This window comes from Perca flavescens, chromosome 15, assembly GCF_004354835.1.
Source record: "Perca flavescens isolate YP-PL-M2 chromosome 15, PFLA_1.0, whole genome shotgun sequence".
NCBI lineage: Eukaryota > Metazoa > Chordata > Actinopteri > Perciformes > Percidae > Perca > Perca flavescens.
Genome location: NC_041345.1, coordinates 21,111,619 through 21,139,571, shown reverse-complemented (window position 1 = coordinate 21,139,571; position 27,953 = coordinate 21,111,619). Strand labels below are relative to the sequence as shown.

At 41.0% G+C, this 27,953-nt stretch overlaps 1 protein-coding gene across 1 annotated transcript in view; it reads left to right on the top strand.

The window, feature by feature from the left end:
- cacng2a (calcium channel, voltage-dependent, gamma subunit 2a) overlaps positions 1-19,029 on the top strand; it is a 70,574-nt gene extending 51,545 nt beyond the window's left edge. Inside the window, exons 3-4 of the mRNA XM_028599160.1 lie at positions 14,730-14,870; positions 18,063-19,029. Coding sequence (XP_028454961.1) covers positions 14,730-14,870; positions 18,063-18,598 — 677 coding nt within the window. The 3' untranslated portion in view covers positions 18,599-19,029. The remainder of the gene's footprint in view (positions 1-14,729; positions 14,871-18,062) is intronic.
- Positions 19,030-27,953: the final 8,924 nt, after the last annotated feature.

Sequence of the window (27,953 nt, the reverse complement as noted above, 5' to 3'; positions counted from 1 at the left end):
TAATGGGCAGTATGGATGTTATTCTAAGGGATAGGGGACTGTGAATGTGACTTATGTTGTGAAAAATAATAAAAACAAACTTTGAACTAAAAAGTAGGAGAATTTTCTCAACACAGGAACACTGCATCCTTGAGTTCATCACAAACATTCAACAATAACACATCTGGTGATCCGTGGTTTTCACTGGACAGGAAGTGGATGAAAAACTGTCATCTGAAAGGAACTAAAGCTGTCAGACAAATGTAGTGGAGTACAGTACAAAGTACAATATTTACCTCTGAGATGTAGTGCAGTAGAAGTATAAAATTGAAACTTTCAAGTAAAGTAAAAGTCTGATTTGCACTTAAGTGCAGTACTTGAGTAAGTGTACTTAGTTACTTAAATGATTAACAGATTATCAAAAATAGTTTGAAAGATTAATTTTATGTTTAATGGAGTCGTTTCAGCTACATTTACACAATAATCTGTTGATTATTGTGTCTCTTCTCTGTCACTTGGAGGGGATTTTTATAAACATTTTAAATAAATGAGTGGGTTTCCATTAGAAGTTATGGGAAATGGATAAAGGACATGACTAACAAAGAAACTGCCAAAACTAAATAATCAAGACAACATAAATTAGTGTAAATACAAACAAACAGACACAAAATAACTTGTTAATGAATTCCCAGAAGCATCTTAAAAATGTCAAATCTGAACATCTTGGCTCTCACTCTTGTTAAATGCCAGCAAGTGGGACTTTGCATTTCTTTTCTAATCAATTCAAAGTCAAATTGCATTCTGCCTGCGCGGTGTGTTGTCAGGACACATAAGCTTTTAGATGCAAGCTGAACGCTGCGTAAGCATTCTCGCAAATTTTGAATTTAGCTACCAAAGCTAATTTCCTTTGTTTATGCACACTGATTCACACATTTCAACGCACTCGGCAGCCTCTCCCACAATGTTTTGTGGATGTTTGATGCCAGGGTTGATAGGAGGGAAAGTTGGGAGGGGGGGAAGAGTTGGGGTCGAGGGGCAACAAGCCTCTTGGACAGGACGAGGACGATGCAAGGGCTCAGTATTGAGGAAGAGAAGGAGGAGGAGGAGGTGGTGTGGAGGGGATTAATAAGCGTTTGTAGTATTAAATCAATGTGCCTGGGAGCTGAGGCACCTGATTAGCATGACCCTGTCCTGCACATCAGCACATTCTGGGCTGGGGGAGGCTGATTAAGAGCCAATGCTAATTTCCTCTCAGCCCTGTCAATGAAAGAGAGAAGGAGAGCAAGTAAGAAAGACAGAACGGGAAGGACGGAGGGTGCAGAGAGACGGCTTTGTGAAGAAGATAGTGTGCATGTTTATTCACATGTACGGAACGTGTGTGTGTGTGTGGTGTCACTATTTGTGCACATGTACTAAGTTATGCTCATGGATGTCAGTGGAATATAAAAAAATGGGGCACAAGCTATAGTTTGCCAAAAATGGGTTCAAACGTGACCTTGTATTTTCTTTCATTCTAATAGAAAGCAAAGATCCAAACAGCTCTGGAGGTGTCATGGACAAAAAAAAACATCCAGTGGGCGATTTAGTAACTTGTGGTCTTGATTTAGGCTAACTTAACACTTATATACCATTAGTCTTGTCTTGTGTTTCCCGTTCACACTATCCCTACAGCTCCATCTGCTCTAATACCGTTTTGGTTAAATACAGTGTTGTTATCATAGAGATCCCTTAAAGATATTTGACAGGATAATTAACTGTTTCCTGATTATTATTATTTTATAATATGGCCTATGTCATTTATTCCATAAAAAATGTCCACTAATTTTACTCAAGTACTGTCAATGTGCGTTTTAAAGGTCCCATGACATGGTGCTCTTTGGATGCTTTTATATAGGCCTTAGTGGTCCCCTAATACTGTAACTGAAGTTTCTTTCCCAAAATTCAGCCTTGGTGCAGAATTACAGCCACTAGAGCCAGTCCCACAATGAGCTTTCCTTAGTATGTGCCATTTCTGTGTCTGTAGCTATTGAGGAGGAGAGGGGGGGGGCAAGGAGGAGGGGGGGGGTGTGGCCTTGACCAACTGACACTTTGCTCGTTTGAAAGCCATGATGTCTCTTTCTAATGGGTGGGACAAATTCTCTGGGCGGGCAAAGCAGAGAAAGGGGAGGTAACCTTGCTCCTCCAGATCGGCCCATCTGAGCTTTCATTTTCTCAAAGGCAGAGCAGGATACCCAGGGCTCGGTTTACACCTATCACCATTTCTAGCCACTGTGGGACCATAGGCAGGCTGGGGGAACTCATATTGTTAAAAAACCTCATAGAGTGAAATTTTCATGCCATGGGACCTTTAAGATTAAGATTTAAGATCTTACTTGAGTATTTCCATTATATGGTATTTCATACTTGGTTTTGACTTTAGTTACTTTGCAGATTTAGATTATGCAAAATATAATCAACTAAGACATCAGCTTGTTTATGAAGTAGTTAAAATGACCTCCACCAACTGCAACAATAAAAGTGATGAAACATATAATGCATCAATAATCATAATCCAATAATAGTGCTTTCTGAAAGGGGCCATTGTGTATTATGAGTACTTTACTTTTGGTACTTTCATTGATGCTTATAAAGGGACTGTTTGTTATTTATTTAAGGGGCCATCGGAGGAGTTTTGGGACCTTTAGTCAAAATAGACATGACCCTCCCCCCGCCAGTAATAATTTTTCTATGACCCACGATTTGGAAAAAAAAAGGCATAACCCTCCCCAACAATTTATTGATACCTTCTGTACTGTTTTGCGCTTGACAAAGATATACAGACTCCCCATTCTGTTGTTTTTTCTTTTACAGTAATGACGTATGTGACTAAACCTCTGCTTTCTCATCTGACACATCACACTACTCTGTTATGGTGTGGTGGCCATTTCAGTAGATTTACTCACTAACATTGTTGTGGAAACACAATAAGCATGGAAACTAAATGCACCACTTCCTGCATTACTGCATTACTTCAAATACTAAGTTACTCCTCTAGTAAACTAGTATTCACACCAAATAAAACAAAACATTCAGCAAAGCACTCTGGGTAACATTCAACACACAAACTGGTTGCTATGGACTCATCACTAGGCTTCCTCCACTTCGCCGTTTAAACAAAGTGGAAAGTAAGTCCAAATCTACACAAAACCGCAATCAATTAGTAAGCTGACATCAAATGTATACATGGCATTTAGGAAACTTTTATTGCAGCCTTGGCACGGTAAGATGTCCAGACTAGTGCAACAGTCATTTTCGTTTTTTTACGTCCTGCTGCTCCCATCGTCAGCCAAGAATTTTCTTTTTTTACTAAAGCAGTATATGAAATCAGATGTATTACCTACCACCATTTAGTTGTTTTGTGTTATTTAAGATACTTATAAAATATCTGGTCATGCCAGACATAATTATTCCACTCATTTTTTAAACAATGCAATTACCCGTTTCAGCCACCAGGGGGACTAAAAAATGTTGGATGACCCTCCCCTCAACAAAGAATAAAAAGACATGACCCTCCCCTATTTTCCTCCGGTGGTCCATTCCATAAATACCGAATGGTCCCTAAAGATTTTATTTTATTTTTTAAAGTTTTTGTAACAGTATTTCTACACTGTAGTATTGATAGTTTTACTTACAGTAAGTATAAGTAAAAAGATCAGTACTACTTCACCCATTGGTGGATTGACTCTTCTGCTCCCTCGTGCGTTTGTTTCCTGGTGTTTGGGGAAATTTAAGCAACAGCGTGAGTCTTGGTTGCAGTGCATGATTTAAATATCCAGATTATTTACTATAATGTTACTCAGGTTGAGTGAAGCCACAGTGGCGTTGAGGAGGACTAGCTGCTGCAGAAACCCAGCCACGCGGCCTGCATGGGTGTTGAGTCTCATTAAGTTGTTTGTCAGCCAGCGCTGAAGAGTGCCAGCGCTCAGACACCAGCCTGAGCTGCAGCTGTGCCAATCAATACAGTACACACAGTATCCACTATCACCCTGTGTCTCTGGGAGCAGGTTGGCACGCATGCTGGCAGGACGACAGGTCCGGGCTGGGGGCAGGGCGAACCGGCTTCCGTCACTCAGCTCCTCCTACCCCGGTGCAGCTACCAACAGGCCAGGCGGAGCGAGACACCGCCTGTGCTGTCGTACTGTACAGAGCTGCAGAAAAAGACAAAATGCAGCCAGTGTTACTCAGCGTTGGGGGGTTTGACTTATTCATATTCTTGTCAATAGTTAGATGAAAAGATTGATACCACTCTGTCACCACACTATCTGTACGGGAAATATGGGGAACAGCTAGCCTGGCTCTGTCCAGAAGTTTTTTTCAAAATGATCAACAGACAGGTGATCTAAATAAATCACAAAATACTTCCCCTTTAATAGGATGCACCTAAATCATTACTGGTGAAGCCATAACTTTAAATTTAGATTAATTCTCCCATCCTCTCTTACTTCCTCAGGGGTAACTCCTCGCCTATTCCTACATGTGTATTTGAAGGATCGGGGAAACCAAATACTGACAATATTCAGTGTTCTTGCTCAATAAAATCTAAGTAAATGAGATTTCCTCCCATCTGGGTAAACTCGTGTGCCAGTTCTCATTTTGGCTACTGACAGGAAAACAGCCAGTGATAGTGGTGGTAAATAGAAAGTGCCAATCATCACGAGGCAAACAGTAGGAACAGATATCAGATAAGAGTTGGAGAAAGGTGCAATTTTGTTTTTCTTTGCCTTCAAAGATTCAGTCTCATTTGAGTTGAACTTTGATGCACCTTCTGGTATTTATACTATAAATGTAAATGTAGCTAAACTATGTTCTGTCAGTAAAAAGATGTGTGAAGTTAGATTTAACTTACACTGCCTGTCAAGATTTCCACTCTAGCGTGACACATATGCAGTAAATCCAACATAAGTTTAGCTGGAGTTGGAAATGAAGTGTCACAGCTGGTGTAAACGGGGCAACAGGTAAAGGACCCAAATGCATTCAATGCAGGCAGACTGATACAGTTCAGGGATATATTGTAAAAACTGGAGGTACATAAGCTTACAAATTAATGAGGCAGGAAGGGTCAAAACCAGAAAGGTAAACAAATGCGGGTAGGTGGGAAATCCAAATTCCAAAAACATCAGGCAGAGGTTCAAAACCATCAGGTCACACACACTTCAGCTTTCAGCAGCTAGATGGCAAAGACAAGTAGCAACAAAGCATCTTTGACGATCTGAGGCTGGTTAAAGATGTGCAGGGCTGATGAGGAAAGTGGGAACAGGTGAGCAAGTGGGCGGGATCTGGGACTGGAGGGAAAGGGGTCACTGCAGGCCTGGAGGGAGTGGCTGGATGTGGGAGTGAGCAGTGTTTAGTGGTAGCATCTTAGCTCCCATACAGCGGATGTTCCTGTCCTAAATAGGTATTTTTCTAACGTAACCTGTAACCCCACAAAATAAGGTACTTTGGCTAGTTGGCTTATAGTGTCCTCCTTGCCTTTGTAAGTAATGCAAGCAGTTCTCAATTCTCATTGGCTACCCGCCATTGTGACAGGTAGATTGACAGTTTCACCCACCAATGGCACAATTCCCCACATTTGGCGTGTAGGCGGGTCTTAATTTCACTTTTGCTCATGTATTTTTTGATTTTGGAAGGGCTAAATAAAAGACAGCACCCTCCAAACTCTTGAGTTACTGAGTATCTCTATTATTTAAGCCCCATACACACTGTTTCAGTGCTTGACAGACCTTTGTGTGTTACAGTTGCCAAGCTAAGATCGGACAATCACAGCTCGGAAAAGGGGTTTAGCAAAGGCCGATGATTCGCATTAGCTCTACATGTTGAAACACAGTGTAATGTGTAACCAGCCGAGTGCAGAGCTGGTGTTCAGCCCCAGAAACACTATTTAAGTGGGTGTCACATGAATGTGGTTGTCATGGGGGGAAGAAACAGAAGATGCACCACTCTCTGTGTTCGCGACCTCGACCCAAATCAAAATGCAGACCTTAGTGCTAATCACAGGGCTCCCTGGAGCATCCTTTCATGTGGGCCGAGGCGAGGGCTTCAGAAACACAAGACACTGCGAAGTTCGCCGCTGTCATTAGCTATTAGCACCGAGGTTAAAGCTTTCATTTGGATGGGGTCGTTGTTTTCTTTACAGCATTTTAACGCACAGGAGCGTTGCCACAACTCTTTCTCAGGACTGTAGCCGTCCCAGCAGCTGTAGAGCCTTTCTCTACACGCTGTGAAGTTGTAACATGTAAGCTACAGATGAATATCCCCAAAGTTGTTGGAAATTCTTCATTAGGAATAATCCCTTGAGATGTACCATCTTGTTTTCAAAAGATGCACCATAAATACAGTTCTAATACATTTTACTGTAGTGTTGTATTGGTACTTTTACTTCAGGAAATGATCTGAATACTTACTAAATACTAAAAGATATAGTTTGCCAGAAATGGGCCCAAATGTGACCTTGTTTTGTATTCTTTTATAACGATCAAACAAAAACAATGTTTTTTATTTTTTTATTTATTAAGTTTCAAACTAAGAGAAGCACAAATGCCATGTGTTTATTAATGTATCACAGGCATAAAAAAAAAAACATGAAATTATAAATTCTTTAGTTATTTTGTTCCAGGAAAATAGAAATCAAATTATCCCCCACTACAAGACTAAAGTTAATGCAGGCTTCTTTTTTATATTTGAGCTTTTAATTGGCGTTATCATTCATTTAATTTAGCATTAAAGTAGTCTTGAGCTGCTAAAACAAGTCAAATAAACCAAAGAAAAAAAAAAGTCACATTTCACTGCAGGTTTTGTGACACCTTCAATCTTTCAGAGGTGGCTGATATTATAAGCCAAAAGCTGATGTTTAATAAAAAGTCAGCTCAATATATCTACAAATCAATATATTTGTCTCTGTGCAGGGCTGTTAAACACAGAGTAGCATGGACTTGTTTCTGCACTAACCCATCCACAGCAGAGACTTCCCTGTCTATCTGTCAGCCTGTCAGTCTCTCTGCCTGCCTCCCCCCGGGGTGCTGCTATGCTTAAACATCCCTCCAGGCAGGATCCAAAACTCTGACAGCCGCTCCTTAAAAGATGGGAAGTGAAGATGTGAAATCTCCTGAATGTGTTGAGGAAGGATTGATTTTAAATAGGTGGCCTCTCAGATAGAAGCAGCCTCGCTGCCTCGGGGCTTAGTTATTGTCCCGTCTTCCTCCAACAATTCCAATCGTCGGCCCGGCAACAAGCAGCCTCGGACCCGGCAGTCTGAGCTTCATACGTGCGCTACGAGACACACTCAGAGTTGCATCCTGAAATTAAGTAGAGCACAGTCAGACAAACCAAGGGGCAGGAAACCCGATCCCAGGGAAGGAACAGTGCATGCTGGGAGGTCACTGTGAAGGCCACTGCACTTTTTAAATTCAATTCAATTCAGTGCAATTTGATTTATAGTACTTAAATCATAACAAGAGTTATCTCAAGACACTTTACAGATAGAGTAGGTCTAGACCACACTCTATAATTTACAAAGACCCAACAATTCCAGTAATTTCCCCAACAGCAAGCATTTAGTGGCGAGGAAAAACTCCCTTTTAGGGAGAACCCTCAGACAGACCCGGGCTCTTGGTAGGCGGTGTCTGACGGTGCTCGTTGGGGGTGTGATGAACAGTGGCAATAATAGTCACAATAAACATAATGGAACTATGACTAAAATAGTAGTTGTAGTAGTTCATGGCGTAGCAGGGCACTGTAGGGTGTTACAGGGTGTAGCAGGGTGTAAATGTGCTGCTAAAACATGGATGTTAATACAGAGAATGCATTGGACCGTAGAAGCACTGCAGGCCAGCCGATCCTAGAAGCCATGCAAATGAGTTGGATTTGTTTTGCCCCGGAAAACTCCGACATCACAAGAACCCATCACTGCTTTCAAGATTTCTCAGAAGCTCTCCAAACCTGAGACACTCGTTCTGCAGAGACCAGCTGCCACACCGAGTTCTTATCTTTGGATTTAACACGTTTTTTTGAGAAGGGTTCGAATAATATGGGCTTTATAAGGTGGATGCTGCTATATGATCTTCATATAATTTCATATTGTTAATAGTCTGCAGTAGTATTTTTATACTGTATATTGTGCTTTTTTAAGGGTGACCACCTTTTACTGCTCAGTGTTTCCACAGATAGCTCATTGGGAGGAAAATTAGAGTTTAGACTTACATGGGACACTATTGACAGTTATTTAGTGTTAACCGTTTATGGCAGTATGATCCAGCATCTAAACAATTAGTTAACAGAAAAACAAATACATAATACATGCAATAATAATACTATTTTCTTGCAGGTTTGGCAGTTTTAGTTTTTTGCATGTTTGACTTAAAGGGACATTCTGGTATTTTTCCAACAGGGTCTTATTCTCATATTTGTGGCCGTCATATGATGGATCATATTTACACAAAGTAGGCTACAGCATGAGGCTGTGTAACATTGTGAAGGCTCAGCAACAACTTTAGGAACTAAAACAGACAGCTGTTAATTTGGACCAAAATGGACAAAATTAAACATGTTGCCAATACTATTTTTGGGCTAAATTATGACCACAATGAGATCAGATATAGTGAATAAAACTATGCCTGTGAAGGTCAGCAACTTCGTGAAATAAAAAGGCAAAATCCCCTGATTGTAATCAGGTCTAAGTCAAACAAACAAGCTGGAATGACATGATCAAGTGTTAAAGTTTAAACAGTTTAAACCATTTTGTCTCTGCATTTGACTGCAACAAAACCTCTCTGAGGTTTCTTAAAGTTTGGTGTCACCTTGAGATCAGCCCCTCTGTCAACAATCAATACATTTAGTCGGGCCCTCTATTTCTCTTTTGTCTCTGCAAATGAAGCTGATGGATGAAAAAGAACCCGTGTGCTTTCTCCTAGGTAATGTGCTGTGAACAACCATGTCAATATCTTCAGGGTTGACGAGATGGAGGCACAGACGTGTGTGTGTGTGTGTGTGTGTGGGGTGGGGGTGGGGGGGATAGATTTAGGAAGAGTGATGCATTTAGAGAGGGACACAGGAGCAGGGTCAACTCTCAGGACAAGTTAATATTTAATTAACTAACCTCACCCGTAACACTAAACCCCACAATCCCCTCTGGTCGCGCATGGTGAGACAGAGGGGGAAAGGGGGGGAGCAGTGGTAGGACGAAACAACACTTTATATTTCAAATCGTCTCGTGCTTTGACTGAGTGTGAATTAAGAGAGATGGAGAGAGAAAAAAAGAGTGAAAGAAAAGATTTGCTGGGTGGCAAAGACAGCAAGATGATTGTGTGCAGCCGACAGGGACAAACGGATGAGAGAAAGATGGAGGATGGCGAATAACGGCATTAAAGTCTTCTCCATCACACAGAATGCAGCTCAGACGCCAGGGCTGTTTCCGTCAAGGTTCAAGAAAGTGATAAGCACATCATGAAGCTGAATGATGACATGATGAGCACAGGTGGGACAGGGAGCAGACACATTAAGGTGTCGGGTCAAAAACACATTCATAAAGAGGCTCGCTAGTGATACAAAACGTTCTTCAGCTTCCATCCCATTATGCTAAAACTGATGGATCAGTCCGCCATTATTGCTGAGTCGAGTTTAAAGGTTTTATACACAAAAACACACAAATGTGAAGATAGAATAATTAATTTATATAACAATTATTACACTATTACAAGTCATTTAAATAGTAATACTAAATAAAAAGCCACACAAGCGTCATGGTCATAAAGCATTCAATTAATTGATGTCTAATCGGACAATCAAATCAGGAATTGATGATAAATGAATATAAAACAATACATTTATAGGTTATTATAGCCAAAATTGTTGGACAGAATGATCATATGGATTATTTATTTCTAATGACCCAGCGTTTGGGATGAAAATAAAAAAGGTATTGTTTCAATTTATCCGTTTGTGTCCACTAAATGTTCTGCCAACCTGCCCATTAGAAAATGAAATATCTTGTGTGCAATCCTCTGGGAATCAGAGTACATTTCATGTTTATCTCTCCATTAGATTTAGTTAATTCTTGTGCACGATATTCCAAGTGAAAGGTTTTGACCTGATGGTGGCACAGGTGGAAAGGTCACAGGGTGACCGAAATCATTAGTATTTTGCCTCAGCGAGGGAGCTCAAAGAACTGTATGAAATTTCACGCCAATGTAGTCAGTAGTTGGACCAAATGTTAGACAAATAGATTGATGTCACCAGCCTCAAGACCATTTCACATCATGCCCAAAAATGAATATATAGTCTGTATTCTTAATGGGTGCAATTTTCACACACATGAACCTGAATATAAAGAAACCTGTGAACTCCTCACGCTTCCTTCTGCACAGTAAGTATGAGAAGAATCTCTGTAGCTGTCATGTATGTCTAGATTTCTTTCCCTGCTGCCTAATTGCTATAAATGCCTCTGGACCAGCATTTAGATCATCATGGGACACCAAAATCTTTACCAAACAACACATGATGAATTTTTTCAATTCAATTTAATTTGAAGAAGTCACATAACAAGCTAATTCGTGGTCCAATATGCAATTTAGAGTGTGATGTTGGTACTTAAAGGACATAACAGTCAAGTTGGAAAGTCAAAGTGTTTTTAAATGTCTTACACTAGTGATGGGCGAAAATGAACAAACAAATCATTTTGAACGACTCTTTTTAAGTGTCCGGTATGTACCGGGTCAGCCTGTCGAACGCTTATGATTCGCACTCCTTCTGCCCATGCACTCCCTGTTATCGTAGGGTACTGCTCACGCTGCCTGCCGCAGTGGTGCAATCACCGTCTCAATGCAGTCATTTCTGTAACATCGTACTGATCTTACATAGCCTACCTACATTCAAATGGGATGCTGAATCAAAGCATTCAAATTTTATTTTATGTAAAGTCGTACATGATGACTGGTAATGCATTGAAGAGTGTCACAGAGACACTGCCTTATTTAAGATGGCATATTTTGAAATTACTATCAAATTTCAAAAGGTTTGATTTGCATTCAGCTCAAAGGAACCAATATTGTAAAAAGAATCGGTTTCACCCATCACTGTAAAACATGTCTCAACCAAAATAATTTTTTCATTTTATTTTCACATTTCAACATGGCTGTAGCAGGTTTTATTTAAAGGGGATATTATAGGAGACAAAAAATGTTTAGTATTTACGTGCAAGGGTAAAACACACACACACACACACACACACACACACACACACACACTAGAGGATGGATACCTGAACTGAGCCCGACGGGCCGGGCCGGGTTCGGACAGATATTTATATATGATGTTAGGGTTTGGGTCAGGCTCGGTTACATCAGCGCGATAAGGTATTGAACATTTTAAATTTAAAAAAGCTTATTATGTAGGTGCGCGCCTGTGTTAACGTGCGCTTGTTGCCCCGTGTGCGCTGATGCACTCATCTGTTGACATTTCCGAACTGAATTGAATTTTCCTTCCTACAGTTGCTTAATAAAAGCGGGCTTTCCACACAAACCAACTTATGTGTCATTAGTATGAGAATTTTTTTTTTATTTTAACTGTGTCGGGCTCGGGTCAGGTCGGTCATTCATTCCTAAAAATGAGAGATTCAGACACCTGCACTGGGGCCAGGTGCTGCTTTATAAGAAAGCCAGTATCTCTAATCCTCCTCTACAACACACACACACACACACACACACACACACACACACACACACACACAGCTGGCCTTCCCATCGAAACGAGCTAATTAATAATAATAATTAATAATTGCGTGAATAACATCTTCATGTTTGGATGCATGCAGCACAATAGCACATACAGTATGAAGCCACACACAGAGCCTTGCTGTGGTTGCTGTTGAGAGCCCAGTGGAGGGTAAGAGATGATCCAGCCAGCCGTGGCCACCGCTTGGCGCTCTCTTCCATTGCAGCTGTTGACTGCTGCCTATCAGCCCGCCTGTGGGCTAAGGGTGGCTTACCTACCAAGCCGGGTGCAACAAAGACTTAGGGTATTGTGAGGGAGGGGGTGGGGTAAGGCTGAGCAATTTTATCGATTCTGCGATATAAATCAATATTTTATTCCCCAAGAAAGTATCGATTTTTATGCCGCGAGTATCGATACATAAGTCCCATTCAAATACCCCGTGTTTACCCCCGTTCACGTTGCAGGAAGAGCGATTTGGTCAGCCAGCCGTTAGTGTCGCTGTAGAGCAGCCAACGTCAACTGGCGGCCCGCCGCCAAAGCTTTTAGTCTGGCCGCAGAATAATCATGAATTCACAAAATGTAAAGAGGAAAAAATGTGTACTGTTATTTATCATTTCAAGCATTTAGAGCAAAAACCCAGCCCCCTGTATTTACATCTCTATTCACATGCCGGGATTCTCTACAGCAATGACCGAGCTCCACACACACAGCTGAGCCGAGATGGGTGTGCGTTAAAACACACACACCGCTGAGCCGAGATGTGTGTGTGTTAAAGGTTAAAACACGCAGCACCTGACTGGGAACGATACAGAGTTACCAACGGCCGCTGGGGCAGATGAACTCACGCTGTCTCTTTTCTGTAAATAGGCTACAATACTTATCAATGCACTCACCTGTGTAGACCGGCATAAACATGTAGAAAGCGATATTTCAATCTGCTCAGTCCACCGCGCTGTTTTACGCAAACACAGCTCTACTCTGCAAATAGCGAATTTTTACAATCAAGCTAAAACAAAAGCCCCCGGTTTGTAGACTAACTGTTTCTCTTATGTTGCCGGGAATCTGGAAATTTTGACAAATTCTTGTAAACCTCACTGCTGGCTGAACAAACCAAACTCTCCGCTGGAGCGGACAATCTGGAGCTACTTAATATGCACGTGAATGACGCGATCGTTATGTTCAGTGATGATGATGATGATGATGCTGGTTGTATTATTTTGCAACAACATCGTTTCATTGCAAATGAGGCATACATGACGAGTGCATAGCCTGCTTATCAGTCCATTCATCATTAAAGCTGGTCTTTTGGCCTTTCCACTTCAACTTTTTGCTTCAGCCTCTTTGACAGTGACATGTTTACCTGACAACAGCCTCTCTTTCTGCAAGCATTTTCCACCAATCAGGATGCTGCATACTACAATCATTTTTCCATAATCACAGACTTTAACCATCACTCCTCAGTGAACTGCCTCTTAGTCTGAGATCTTTTTCTAGTTAAAGAGACAGTTATCATTAGGGAGTTTCCATGTTTTTTAGGAGTTTGCTCACACTAATACATGTAAAAAAAAAATAAAAAAGCATTAATTCAGTAAGAAACTGAAAAAGAATAGGCGTATTAGGTATAAATTCATTTTATTTTATTTTATTTGAAAGTCCGGCCGCCAGTGCTTAGAAAAATTCTGAAAAAAATGTAGTTGATGATCCCTGCTGTAGACTCTCTGTCCAGTCAGAGACATATATTGTGTAATTGATGTTTTCAGTTCAATTAATTAAATCCAAGTAAATGGAACACTCACAAGATGTCACCAAAATCACTCGGTCCCCTTTAAATCTTTCAGAAAATGATGTAAGTGTATCGAATTATATCGAATCGTATCAAATCGTATCGTTGGCTGAATATCGTGATATATATCATATCGTGAGCTGAATATTGTGTATTGTATCGTATCGTGAGATTAGTGTATCGCTACAGCCCTAGGTTGGGGGGTGGGGTGGAGGATAAGTAGAGGATAAGTGAATCCCTGTTAGAGAGAAGGGTTAGGGGGTGGGGGTAGGCAATGAATGGCAGCAGGTAGGCAGGCAGATGGCCCGCCAGGAGCCTCGGCGGGTCCCTGTGGAGATGCAGGCGGCCGAGTTCAGCACAGAGCCACCCAGCCCGGCGTCAGCACTTTGGGGAGAAGGTGGGAAAGTGCTGAGGCGGCAGCCACGTGGGGAGATGAGGTGAAGTGGTGAAAATTTAACCAGCCTGATGAAAGTTTAAGTGTGCATGTTAAACAGGAGAGAGGGGGGAGAGATGGAGGGGAGGTAGAGTATGAAAGGATGGCTGGAGGTGACTTACTCATTGTTTCCCAACAACTGTCTGCTTCTTGAACTCAAATAGGGCTCTAATTTTACCTGACACCTGACGGCGCAGCTCTTTTCTGACCCTGGCTTGACCACAAAAAGTATACTGTACCTCTTCTCCTTTTAGCTGCAAGGACGCTGTTTTGCTTCAAGGACCCGGGCTGCATCCCTCTGCCCCGCAATCCCGGCTCATATACAGTACACGCCAGAGCCCCGTAGCACTTCTGTTGACTGCCATTCACACAATGCTACATAAAGCTAGTTAGCTCTGTGGTCTGCAGATAAGTGTGCATAGAGAGAGAGAGAGGGAGAGAGAGGGGGGTGGAGAGGGAGAGTCAAGCGGTGTGATTACATAAGGTTGGGTAACAGGCTCACTGTGGGGATACACACTCACTAGACAGTGTTGATGGAGTCTTTCACAGGCCTGATGGGGTGTTGATTAGGATGTGCTCACACACAAAGAGCAGATGCTGAAATGGATTCTAATGTGCATTTCTCTCTTTGTTTCTTTACACTCATCGTTTCTTTCATCCCTTGACTCCCCACTGCCATTTCCCCTCTTTCGTTGTTCCCCTGTTGGCTGTTCTTCTCATCACCAAAATTACATCCCATTCTCCCGTCACACTCCTTCCACCCTTTTTTTTCTGCCCTCCGCTGATTTGCAGGTGCGGTGCGAGCCTCCAGCATCTTCCCCATCCTCAGTGTCATCCTGCTCTTCATGGGAGGCCTGTGTATAGCTGCCAGTGAGTTCTACAAGTCACGCCACAACATCATCCTCAGCGCAGGAATCTTCTTTGTGTCTGCAGGTGAGGCGAACCACCTCTTGAAAGCGCCTCTTGTGTCTTTGAATTTGACCAGTTTTATTGAACAATGCCTGGTTGGTAGTGCCTTAGCCAAGTCATTCCCTCCAGAAAAACGTGATTATGCGATCGCATAATTCAATGCATAATCAGCCAAAGTCCGCATATTTATGCGGGGGCCGCATTTTTTCAAATACGCCGCACTGTCGCCGCATAAATTGCCGATTTCCACGGAAAATATGCAGGGCTTGCATGATTTCATAATCCCCACATTTTTGTTGCAAAAAAGTCATATATCTTAGCAGAAAGTTGAAAAATGTTGCGTTTACTTCACACAAGAGCAGCCATTTCCCCCTGTTGCCATGGGAACGTTATGAAGTGACGTAATTACGCAACGTGAACATCATCGAAAAGCAGGGTTTTTTTCATCAAACCGCAGTTTTTGCAAGTTCCCGCAATTTTTGCAAGTTCCCGCAATTTCATCGCATAAAACTGAATAAATATCCCGCATATTCCATCGCATTTTTTAAGAAAACGTGCCGCATAATCAAGGATTTTTGCGCGCAACAATCAGAAGAAAACTACGCATTTTTCTGGAAGGAAATAACTACAACGTTGCTGGTTCGATTCCAGCTGTTGCTGCAGTTGCTTCTTGTCCCTTTCTCTCTCCCCCAGTTTCCTGTCTGCCTCTTCACTGTTAAACTATGTAATGAAGGAAAAAAATGACAAATACATAATCCTAAAAAAATACTTTTTTAGCTTCCATGACTGCCTCCAGCAGTGGCTTTACAATAAAAACCTTTCGTTGGTTCTAGAATAGCAGCTTACAAATGACCACCAAAATGTATGAGCCAGTCATTTCAGATGAATTTCATGTTATCAAATTATTTTCTAACCTCACCATCATGTTAAATTTCCGTTAAATATGCAGCCAGCAACTGGTTAGCATGGCTCTGTCCAAAGTCCAAAAAAAGTTTAGAGGGTTTAGTAGATGGATCTTTTGTGATTAACATTATATCACAACAATAAATTAAAAAGGCCATGCACCGGTCGTCTCTTGTACTGCAGGGACAAGCAGTGTTGGGGAAGTTATTTTTAAAAAGTAGTGCTTGCTCGTTACTTCTTTAAAAAGTAATCCGTTACTTTTAGGGCTGTCAAAATTAACGCGTTAATTTTTGCGTTAATTTAACTCGTTAAAAAAAAAATTTACGAAATTAACGCAGCTGTGTTTGTTTACTTCATGTGGCGGCTGAGAAACGTAATACACCTCCATAACAGCAGGCGGCGCTACTCTGTATTGTTGCCCAAGTAATGAAAACCGGCAGCTGATTGGACAAACGCGTCACATGGGTTTGTTTTCTCCGGAAATCCAAAGCCAGACTGTCATGGCGGCCGTTCAGAATACGATCTCATATTGTACTAAAATAGTTCACTGAAACATGTTTCTGAAAACATTTTCAGCAAGAAATAGGCCGTGCAGTTGCTGAATCTGTCTTCATTTCAGCTCAACAAAGGTCAGTTTAGAAGATTTTTGTCAGATTTTGAGATACTAGTCACCTCATCCTGCTTGCCATTTCCGGGTGAGTCCCGACTGCCCTGCCGCCGACTGAACTCTCGGCTCGTTGGAGATGAACTGCGCCTCGCCTGTAAAGTAGACGAGAGCAGGCGACAGCAGCCGGGGACAGTGACAAAAATCTGCTCTCAAGTCAGACAGTTTCTAGCCGTTTCAGCAGCCTTCAGCAGGACTAAATAAGCCAAATTGTTGCTGCTGTTGTTCTGAAAGATATTAAACATTCTGAACTTAGCAGAACCTTTCCTTGTTTGTTTTTTTCTTCATATTTGCAAAGTTAAGTGATTTAGCATTTAAATATCCATTATTATAAGCTTCAGTCTCAATTTAAAAAAGCGATTAATCGTGATTAATTACAGCAAATTGTGCAATTAATTAGTTAATTTTTTTTTAATCGATTGACAGCCCTAGTTACTTTACTAAGTTACCCCCTATGGAAAGTAACTTTTTACGTTACTCGTTACTTTTACTTTACTTTTAAAAGTAGGCGTCTCTGGCAGAGACTTAAGTTAATTATACAAAAACTATCTTTGACCATAAAGCTAATCTCTGGTTTATCAGTGAAGTGTCTGAACTACACTGCACACTGGATTCTCTACTCACAGAGTGACGGCTGATTCATTATGAATGAGTCCAGCGCGGGTTGAATGGTCGGCAGGTTAGTGTATGTAATGTCTGTATCGACTTGTACCGGTCGCGCAGCCACGATGGTCCGTGCATTGTCGTAGACACATGCGTCCGTGCAACCGACACAAGTCCACAGTGGTCCGCTGCGTGTATGTATGAGGTCATCTCCACCGCATCCATCTGTGAGGTTGTCAGCTTTGTGTCTGCCTGTTCTCAGAGCGCCGTCCAGCAAAAAGCCACAAAGCTTAAAACGCTCTCAAAAGTTAGCTTTGGCTGCTTCTCGCTTGCCATGATTGCTCTGCCACCAGCCTCTGTCACGTACCGTGTGGAGCTTGTGAGAAGGCAGTGTCGCAGTCAAATCTGTCCCTGGGAAAAGTATTGAATTGAAAAAGGAACTACGTTTCGTTACCACATTTTCAGTAGTAGCGTAACGCGTTACAGTAACGTTACACACAACACTGGCGACAAGTCACTTCTTCTATTCTTCCTTATCTTGTCCTCTTTTCTTTTCTCTTGATCTTGTTGCTGGGCTAAAGTCATCCATTGAGACTCATCTCTAAAAATACGGTGTCCCTGACACACTTTCCCTACGATCCATCTTCCTAGATCAAACATTTCTCCATATGTGACTTAACTAAACAAGTCAAAGTATATACTGTATGTGGATGTATGATGGGATGTGATGATTATGTTATATCCTGTCCCAAATGATCTGCATCAAGAACGGAAGCCGCCTTTTTTCTCGCTGCAAGGGCAAAGATTAGGAGTCTCAGATCAGTCATGTTGGATGGAGAGTTGGACAGGATTAGTACACTGTGTACAGTGCATGAATCAGAACATATTTGGTATGATACTGCATTAAGTTAAGCATACACTAAGAATAACTCGGCCTGTGAGCTCATCCTGACTGATACTTTGTGTTTTGTTTTCTGTGTCCTTTTCCCCACGAACCCATTACCCATAACCCATCCCTCTCCATCCTGCACCTCCCAACCCTTCAGGCCTGAGCAACATCATCGGGATCATCGTGTACATATCAGCCAACGCGGGGGACCCTTCAAAAAGCGACTCGAAGAAGAACAGCTACTCTTACGGCTGGTCCTTCTACTTTGGTGCCCTCTCCTTCATCATGGCTGAGATGGTGGGCGTTTTGGCTGTGCACATGTTCATCGACCGCCATCGACAGCTCCGAATAGGGGCGCGCGCAGCCGACTACCTCCAAGGCTCAGCCATAACACGAATCCCCAGCTATCGCTACCGATACAGACGCCGCTCGCGCTCCTCCTCCCGCTCCACAGACCCGTCCCACTCCCGCGACACCTCGCCGGTGGGCCTCAAGGGCTTCAGCGCGCTGCCATCCACGGAGATCTCCATGTACACGCTGCCCCGGGACACCCTCAAGTCCTCCGGCACGCCCACCGCCACCTACAACTCTGAGAGGGACCACGGCTTCCTGCAAGTCCACAACTGCATCCAGAAGGACCTGAAAGACTCGAGCCAGACCAACACAGCCAACCGCCGCACTACGCCAGTATGAGGGATTCGACACAGGCCAGGGCAGCCCGGCGGAGACCAGGAGACACGGGAACCCCTGTGGGCGCGGTACGTCCCAGGAGAAGATGGATTTCCATGTTTATAGACATTTGTTCTTTTTGTTCAGCTGCATGACTTTTCCATTACCATTGTTGAGAGAGTTTCAACAAGTCTGCTGTGTTCCTGGATTAAATAGCAGAACAGTGAGAATGGGTCAGGGTGTCCACAGAGAGTGAGATCTGTCATTTTTTTGCGCAGGGTTTGTTTATGAGGTCTGGGGCACTGAAAGGCAGGGTGGGAGAGTCTGGGCATTTATGAGATATATATTTCATGATTTCATAGTCCTTTGGTTTGACAGTTTTGCCTCGCAAGTTTGGTTGGAGCAACAGGCCAAGCTCCCCCTCAGCAGGCCCACCACTCAGATTCACACCTCTTTTATTTATAGACTCATTTCTTTTTTGCATTAAAACTGTGAATTGTTACAGTTTGGGATTCAGTAAGAATTAGCCCAATCTGTAATCTCTAACAAAGGTACTATATATATATATATATATATATATATATATATATATATATATATATATATATATATATATAAAAATAAATAAATAACTTTTATAAATAAATTATTACGTTAATAATCAAGAGTTACAGACTTTACCGAAGCAAAAAAGAAGAAAAACCAAGTTAACTAAACCAAGTGCTGTTGGTTTGAGAAAAGACTCTTTTAGTATCTGTTTGTTTGAAGGTTGAGAACAAGAGAAGGTGCTGTAGGTAGTTAGCAGTACACGCCGACTGACGCCACCAAAGGCAGATGCAGACAGTCAACAGTAGAATAATATCTATTCTTTTAACAGAACCTTCTCGTCTTTTTCTCAGTCCCTGTTCGCTTTCTTTTTTGGGGGGGTCGTAACAGGAGAGTTGAACCCCTTAACAGAAAGAGCTAACAAAAGGGGTCAAAGTTCACAAAGACTCCAAACACGACTTCTACAAAATAAAAAGGAAGGAGCAGAGGGGAAGGAAAAGAAGAGGACGCCAAACACAAAAATAAAAACAAGTTAAATATGAAATAGTACAAGAGAAGCTAAGTGACTCACAATTTCAGAAATTAAATGCATGCTATAAAATTACAGCAAATCTGCTCTTGAGAAACTTAAGTTTTAAAGGTTAATAATTATAAGGGGAAAAAAAGCAAAGACGCTAAAGTTTAACGTATTAATGTTTTCATGTGTATTTTTCTTATGTTTTCTTTTTTTTATTTATTTAGTATATTTTATCTTATTGCTTTTGTGAGACAAACCAAACAATCTACATTGAACAAAACTGCTTTTTTAAATGGTTTGGTTGATTTCTTTATAAATATATAAATATATGTATGTATGTATTTTATTTTTAAAAACTCACACAGCCTTAGTCATTTCTTTGTTTCATTTGATTTTTAATGTGTTGTTCAAATTGAAAATGAAATCTTTAAAAGGTGCCAAAACCGAATGATCCTATACTTGGATGCATCAAGTCCTGATGAATAAAATACGAACCCTAGGGGGAACAAATCACCATGTTTCCTGCGTGTCTCTAACACACTTTACCTTATAACACCTTCTTGTTACCAGTACTAACACTTGTCTGTCTGTCACATCATCATATCTGCAATGTTGTTTCCATTTCACAGACAGCAAAAAAAAAAAAAACTACGTAAATTGGGCTTGAAAGTATACTATTTGTCTTTATGGTAAGCTGTAGAATAGAGTGCCCTTAAAATGAAGCAATGTCCACTTCATCGCAGGTTATGAACACGTTTTAGTCTCAGATTGTTTCATTTGAAGGATTTTAAGAGGCCCGAAAAAGATGAGCGAAGCCAGTGTCTCATTTGACAAATTAATCTGAACTCAATGTTCACTTACTTGCTTTTTAAGAGCTTTCATCTTTTTTTGTTTTGTCTTTCAACTGTATTGTCTTTCAACTGTTTTGTGATCAAAGTTTCACACCTAGATCAAGTAATGCCAACTCCTCCACACACAACTAACTCCATTTGCTGATGAAGACCATGAGATGCTGTTAATAGCTCTGGAAAAATCAAGTAAGTTGATGTTGAGTTAAGAGTGTGATGTCTGTTCCCGAGGTCAGGCATGGCCCTAAAAATACAATTTTGTGTTGTTTGTGTGTGTGTGTGTGTGTGTGTGTGTGTGTGTGTGTGTGTGTGTGTGTGTGTGTGTAATAAAAATGTGTTTTTATTCTCATCCCTTGGGACCATAAAAGACATATGGGATAGTATGTGTGTGGACTTGTATTAATCATGTTGTGGGGACAAAGATGAGTTAATTTAGTCACAATGTTGGAAGTTGCCTCTTTATTTAAGGTCAAGACTTTTTAGGGTTACAGTTGAGACTTTAAAGTAAAGGTTAGGACTAGGGATGTCAATGCTGTGTCCTCATAGTTTGTGTGTGTGGGTGTGTTCTTGCGTTTCCGTCCAGGTGAGGACCAAAGAAAGTACCAGGTACTATCCACAACTTTTGCTAATGAAAAACCAAAAAAGTCGAGTAAAGTCTAGTTTAGCGGTACTATGCAGTGGAAAAGTTTCAGACTTTAAGGGCAAGAAATTTTTTTGCAAAATAAGGACATTCCAAACTGGTTCTCACTTCTTTAAAGTGGCTATATGTAACTTTCAGTTTGTGTTGATTCTAGCGACCGCTTTGGACAAAAGCGGTAGTGTTTTTACCACACACCTGCTGTCATGAAACTCTTTTCTTTACGGTGCTGTGTTGCCCACTGTATATTACAGAGTTAGCGTTACGGAGAGGCCATTTAGTCGCGATGAATGTTTTGCTCAGACAGAAAATCATTAATTTACAATAAGAGAATACGTTACAGATGTATCGTTGCATTTCAAGCATTGCATACAGTAACTACTTTGGATGTCTTGTGAGCTAAACCGGGTAACGTTATCACTGTCACTGTGTCAGGAGCCAAGGCATTAAGAGTTTGTTGTAGCAACCAACGTAGTAATAACTTATATAGCACATTTCATGAAACCCAAGGACACTTTACACAAGTACAGGGAGACAAGGGAAAGGAAAATAGTAGGCCAACACAAACACGGACTAAAATGAATAAAACGTTTGCACTAAACGGAAGTAATTTAATGTCGGCTACTGACATACAACCACATCGCGCATTGTAAAGTTATTTTATGAATGAAATAGACATATTACATACCTGAGGGGCAATTCGGGGACGTTTTTGAATCATTTACAATCCCGTAATTGTCTCCATCTGTTATAAGCCCGACCGAAGTTGACTCGCGTTTTCGCCCGTCTTTCACTTTCCCTTTTAGCTTTTAGTTGTTCTTCGTTTAATTTGATTTAACACAGAATGACTCCCCTGCTTACTTTAACACGGGTTTCAGACATAGTTCTACCGTCTGACAAACCTAACCCCAACACATACCCTAAGCCTAATTCTAACCATAAAACTGAACCCAAGTTTTAAAAGTCCTTTAAAGTGACTATATTTAACTTTTTAGTGTTTCTGAAACTCTTGTCATTTTTCACAAAATTGTCATTTTGCTAATTTTTTTTTTGTGTCTGTAGTCCATAGCTTCTGGCCAAAAAAGCCTCCGATGACGCAAAATGACGATTTTTGCATCATCAGAGTTTTTTTTCCTGACACACAATACAGCTATCTCTCGTATTAGGGGGACATGAGGGAGGGAAGCACGGTCATTCAAAAATACTACCAGGTTTCTACTGATACAAAGCTTAATGCTAATCAGTGAATTATCCATTTAAACACAATCTGAGATATGGCAAGTATGACAAGCCAAGGTTGCATGCGCTCCTTTAAAGTTAGGAGAAGGGAAAGCATTATGTCAGTAGGGGTCCTCACATGAATGACAGTACTAAATGTGTGTCTGTGTGTGTGTGTGTGTGTGTGTGTGCTCTTGTACTTCTACTATATGTTAGTGAGAACTGATTTGGCAGAGACATGGGATGAGGAAATGCTTTTAGAAAACAGTTTTAGGCTTGAAAATGGCCATTTTTTCCAGACACTGAATATTGACACAAAATATTGGCTTTTGGCAACTTCACTCTGAAATATATTGGCATCAGCCTTCATACAGCCATAAAAAAGAGCTGAGTTGTCAGACATAAAACTCTGTGTGCTCTGCTAAAACCACAGCCTCTGCCTGCTGTTGCAAAATGGTGATAACACACTGTAATCGACCACAGGGAGTCACAATCCAAAAATATCACCACTGGCCCTCAGATGCCTGTAAAAAACCCTAATGTTGACATGAGTGTATTTAAGTGGATTAATAGAGTTAGAAAACATCTTTACCTCAACTTAGTGCCAATTATACAATTTAAAGACAGAGTTTAATGTATGTACAGATACTTCATAAGCTTGTTTTTTTAGTATAAAGCAGCTCAAACATACAATCTATCAAGTAGAAACATAATAGTGTTGACTCCTGCTGCACAGATACAGCTCTTTTACACACCACTGAGCATATATTTTCTCTCTCTTTTGAGGTAAGAAGCCTCAGAAAAGACAGCATGTAAGACACAGACAGGCATGGCATCGCTCTAGACATCCCTGAGAAAGAAACACAGGTTTGCAAAAACACCACCAAGTTTACTCTACTGTAAAGGGAACATCCAACACCTTTCTACACCGCTGCCCTAAATGCATTGCTTTCAGGGCTTAACATACTGCTGTGAGTGTGTATATGTGTGAGGAAGTGCTCAAATATGCAGATACAAAGCAAATCTATTTGTGAGACAAAAGTGGTTAATTCTTCAGGAACGTGGTGTGTTTTATGTTATGTGTTGAGTGCAGAGAGACGTCTAGAAAAAGACTAAATAAGTAAAATAAAAGGGATTCACAGCATGAATTCTGTTTGTTAGTATGCACAGCATGTGCTCCCTGGAGTTTAGAGGCCAGCAGATTCATCAAATAAGAAAAGGTTTCCATTAGAAAAAGTGCTGAGATCCTGATTTGCCATTATCTGAGTTCACTGACACAAGCCGCTCTACATAAATTTGACGGGAAAAATATGTCAACGTAGCAGTCTAAATGAATAGGTCTTTTTTTTTTATGTATAGCCATCTTTATTCAGAATTCATAAACAGAAGTCATTTTACAAGCCTGGATTACATTAAAGAGAAAGTGTGTGTGTGTGTGTGTGTGTGTGTGTTGGGGAGGAGGCTTAGCGATACTGGCTTTCTTATAAAGCAGCACCTGGCCCCAGTGCAGGTGTCTGAATCTCTCATTTTTAGGAATGAATGTCTCTCTCTCTCTCTCTCTCTCTCTCTCTCTCTCTCTCTCTCTCTCTCTCTCTCTCATATCCTGCCCTTAGGTCTCTTTCTCATCTTTATTTTCTAACATGTCACATATTTTTCGCTGTGGGTTGGATCTTTGAGACAGCAGGTAAATGTCTGAGAAACAATACATCACCTGTGCTATCACAGATTGGGAGGGGGAGGACAAGTTCAGCCCTTATTTCTAATTTGGGGAGTTGTTAACCTTTTAAATCAATATAGGGGTTTCAGACTGACCTTTATCATGTGGGGTTTGCAGGTAAATAATAGGGAAATAATACAGATTGAGGATTGATTGTTAAACTATTCTTTTTACTGGGACACAAGTTCAAGGCGCAGCTGGTGAAATGGTGAAAAACAACACAAATATATTGGATAAAAAAAATTGGAACAGTCACCAGACTGCAAATGACATTAATCTGTATTATGTTCCTGCAGCTCCTGACTCACTGTGCAGGTGTGGGATGAAGACATTTTCCCTTCTCCTCCTCCTCCTCCTCTGGCTCCTCGCAGAGTTGGAGTCCAGAGGAAGGGAGACATGCCCTTGAAGAGTCAAAGCCTTTTTCTTTTTTTTTCTTTGGCAGGCTGACAGAGTTGGACACTGCTCAGTGATGTCAGGGAGGGTCAGGGCGAGCGCTCCATCGCTAATACTAATGATATTATAGCGCTGGAGCTCTCGAAACTGATGACAGCTCCCCCCCCCCCAGCCGGAGCGGGGCCCTGTAATGCACAGAGGCCAGATTTCCATGCTGTGTTTGCTGGAGGGCGCAAAGTGTCATTTATTGGAAATAGGACAAGAGGAAAGAGAGAGAGGGCAGGAGAAAAACTCCCTTCTGGCCTTCTATTGTGTTTTTGTGTGTGGATGTGGAATTGTCCTTCCTTCACTCATGGGCCTTAAAAGTCCTTGGTATTTGAAAATATAAAATAGTGTCTTGAAAAAAAAAAAAAAAAAAAGGTTAGTCCCTTAAAGGATAGCTCGATAGGTTTTGCTAGCATTTCTATATTTTGTGATAATAAATGTACTCACCTACTTACGTAATTACTGCTGACATCTGGGGACACAGATGTGACGGAGCAAGAAGCACATTTTAAACCCACAATAAGTGAGTTATTTGGCCACTTGGGGGCAGTAGAAAATAATCACCTTTTAGGTTGATGTGGTGAACTTGTTGCCAATTTACCAAATCCAGGAGATAAGGAGCAGAGGTGTCAATTCCAGGTCCAGAAAGTAAAAGTCCTGCCATGTGTTTATTCCACCAATGAACTCAGCCAGCTGATTTTACTAATTAGCAGCTGATTTCACTAATTAGTAGTGAAATCAGCTGGCTGAGTTCATTGGTGGAATAAACACATGGCAGGACTTTTACTTTCTGGACCTGGAATTGACACCTCTGATAAGGAGCAACATTGTTTGTGTCCACCTGGTAAATGTAATTCCAATATTCTCTCTCTCTCTCCTTTAGCTCCGTTTTTGGTCATTACCATCTCTTGCAGGAAATATCGGTCTCTTTAGCTGCTAAATGCTCCACTCCGTTCACTAACTCGTCTCTAACAAAGACTGCCGGAAAGAAGTGTTAGGCCTAATACTGGCGTTTGGCTTGGATTTGAAATGAAGGGGTTTAGATAATCTGACTAAACTGTTGACTTCTTTACAACCTGTCTGATCTTCTGACTGCTCATGTTTGATGCCAGGTCAGACTTTACAGTGGCGCTGTCACTGTTTTCCCAGATGTCAGCGACTTTGGTGACCTCAAAATCATCAAAACCAATAGAAACTAGAAGGGCACTCACAGAGCGCAGACCTCCGCCAAGGCCATGCTCTATCTCGCAATGTTAACAAAAGTGAAAAATAATTTGTGTATCCTCCGTGTGATTCGGATCTGCTCCAAAATTAAGTGGGATCTTCCTTGGCCCATGCTACACCCTTCCACCAAGTTTCATGGCAGTCAGGCCAGTAGTTATTCTTTATTCCTGATGACAGACAAACAAACAAACTGAACCACCTTGACGAAGGTAATTATGGCTAAAGCTACAAAAAAAGAGCCCAGAGTTGTAATAAACTTGAATTATCCTTTTAAAATTCTTGGTTCTGATTGCGCTACAGCACAGCTCTCTGGTAGGTATCGGGGTGAAGAGGTAATGTACTTTATGGCACTGTTTGAGTGGTTTAATAAACCGGTTAATGCAAGACTTTTACTCTCCTCTCCAACGCGTAACATGACAGTGAGCATGTGTTTACAGAACTGTGAATGAATGGCTCGCTGGATCCAAAGTTACACAGCGCACCAGACACTGGTTTATTTAGAGCCCAGAGCAGCATCTGAAACAGGTTACCTGTTTGCCCGTCATGGCTTATTTCAATATATATATATATATATATATACACACACAGTACAGGCCAAAAGTTTGGACACACCTTCTCATTCAATGTGTTTCTTTATTTTCATGACTATTTACATTGTAGATTCTCACTGAAGGCATCAAAACTATGAATGAACACATATGGAATTATGTACTTAAAAAAAAAAGTGTGAAATAACTGAAAACATGTCTTATATATTAGATTCTTCAAAGTAGCCACCCTTTGCTTTTTTTGATAACTCTGCAAACCCTTGGTGTTCTCTCAATGAGCTTCATGAGGTAGTCACCTAAAATGGTTTTCACTTCACAGGTGTGCTTTTTCAGGGTTAATTAGTGGAATTTTTTCCCTTATTAATAAAAAAGCAAAGGGCGGCTACTTTGAAGAATCTAAAATATAAGACATGTTTTCAGTTATTTCACACTTTTTTGTTAAGGACATAATTCCATGTGTTCATTCATAGTTTTGATGCCTTCAGTGAGAATCTACAATGTAAATAGTCATGAAAATAAAGATAACGCATTGAATGAGAAGGTGTGTCCAAACTTTTGACCTGTACTGTATATATATATATATAAATAAAATTGTTAAAAACTTACTACAGATATGACTACATTATTATGACCATGTGTGAAAGTAGGAATATTATGTGAGAATGCGCGGATCGGCTCTGACGCCATTCAAATCAATTTCATGATATACCCCCACACCAACACAAATAAGTTATTTGCACCCTTTCTACAGTCTCTATAGGCGATTGCTTTTAAATGATGCATTGTCGTGATATATCAGTGTTTTCTTCAAAGATTTACTGTAATGATGAGAATGCTGTTTTTAGTATCTGTAAGTGTTTCCATGTGCGCAGTAATCCACTGCAGCTGATATCGTGGGACATTTAAACAGCAAAACTAAAAAATGTAATTATAAAGTTGACAGAGAAAACATTACTCGACTTTTAGCTAATGAAATATTCGATGGACTGACGCTGCTGACTGCTGTCCTCGTGTCTAAATGTGCACAGCAGCAGACAGCTCTGCTCTGTTTACAGTTTAGAGAATATTGTCCTCATTAATAATGTATTTCTGTCACCCACCTGCAACCATCTATTCCTTATAACATAGAATATGTAGCCTGTAGTAGATTCGTAGTTCTAACTCGTTCTGCTTATCTTGCATACATGTAACAATTATTTTCATACATTAATCCTAATTGGGATTCATGTGGATCAAAATGAGTGGACAGGAGGGTGAGCTGAGCAACCAATGAGAATAAACTTGTTGAACACCTTTCATACAAGAAACAACCTATGAGTGCTTCACATGAAACAACGTAATTATTACAGAATAAGAAGGGGGAAAAAATGGTGATGCAGTAATATTTTCCACCGGTTTGTCCACGTTTATAAAAGCCTGCATGAAACATCACGTTTAGAACGCACTGGGCGAAGTATCCAGATGCGCTGGCCGACCCACGTCAATAACATCCGCCGTTGCATGATTACAGCCGAGTGTAAGGACAGCCGCAGTCCCCTCGCACCGCGGTTTTCTTATTCCAATTCCTTTTGAATTCTCCTTCATCCCTTTCCTTGACCTCATGACGTTTACCACCAGGGTTAAGGAAAAGTGGCTAGGAAAAGGACTTAGGAGGTCATTTTTTGACTTTTCAACCGCAGCCACTGT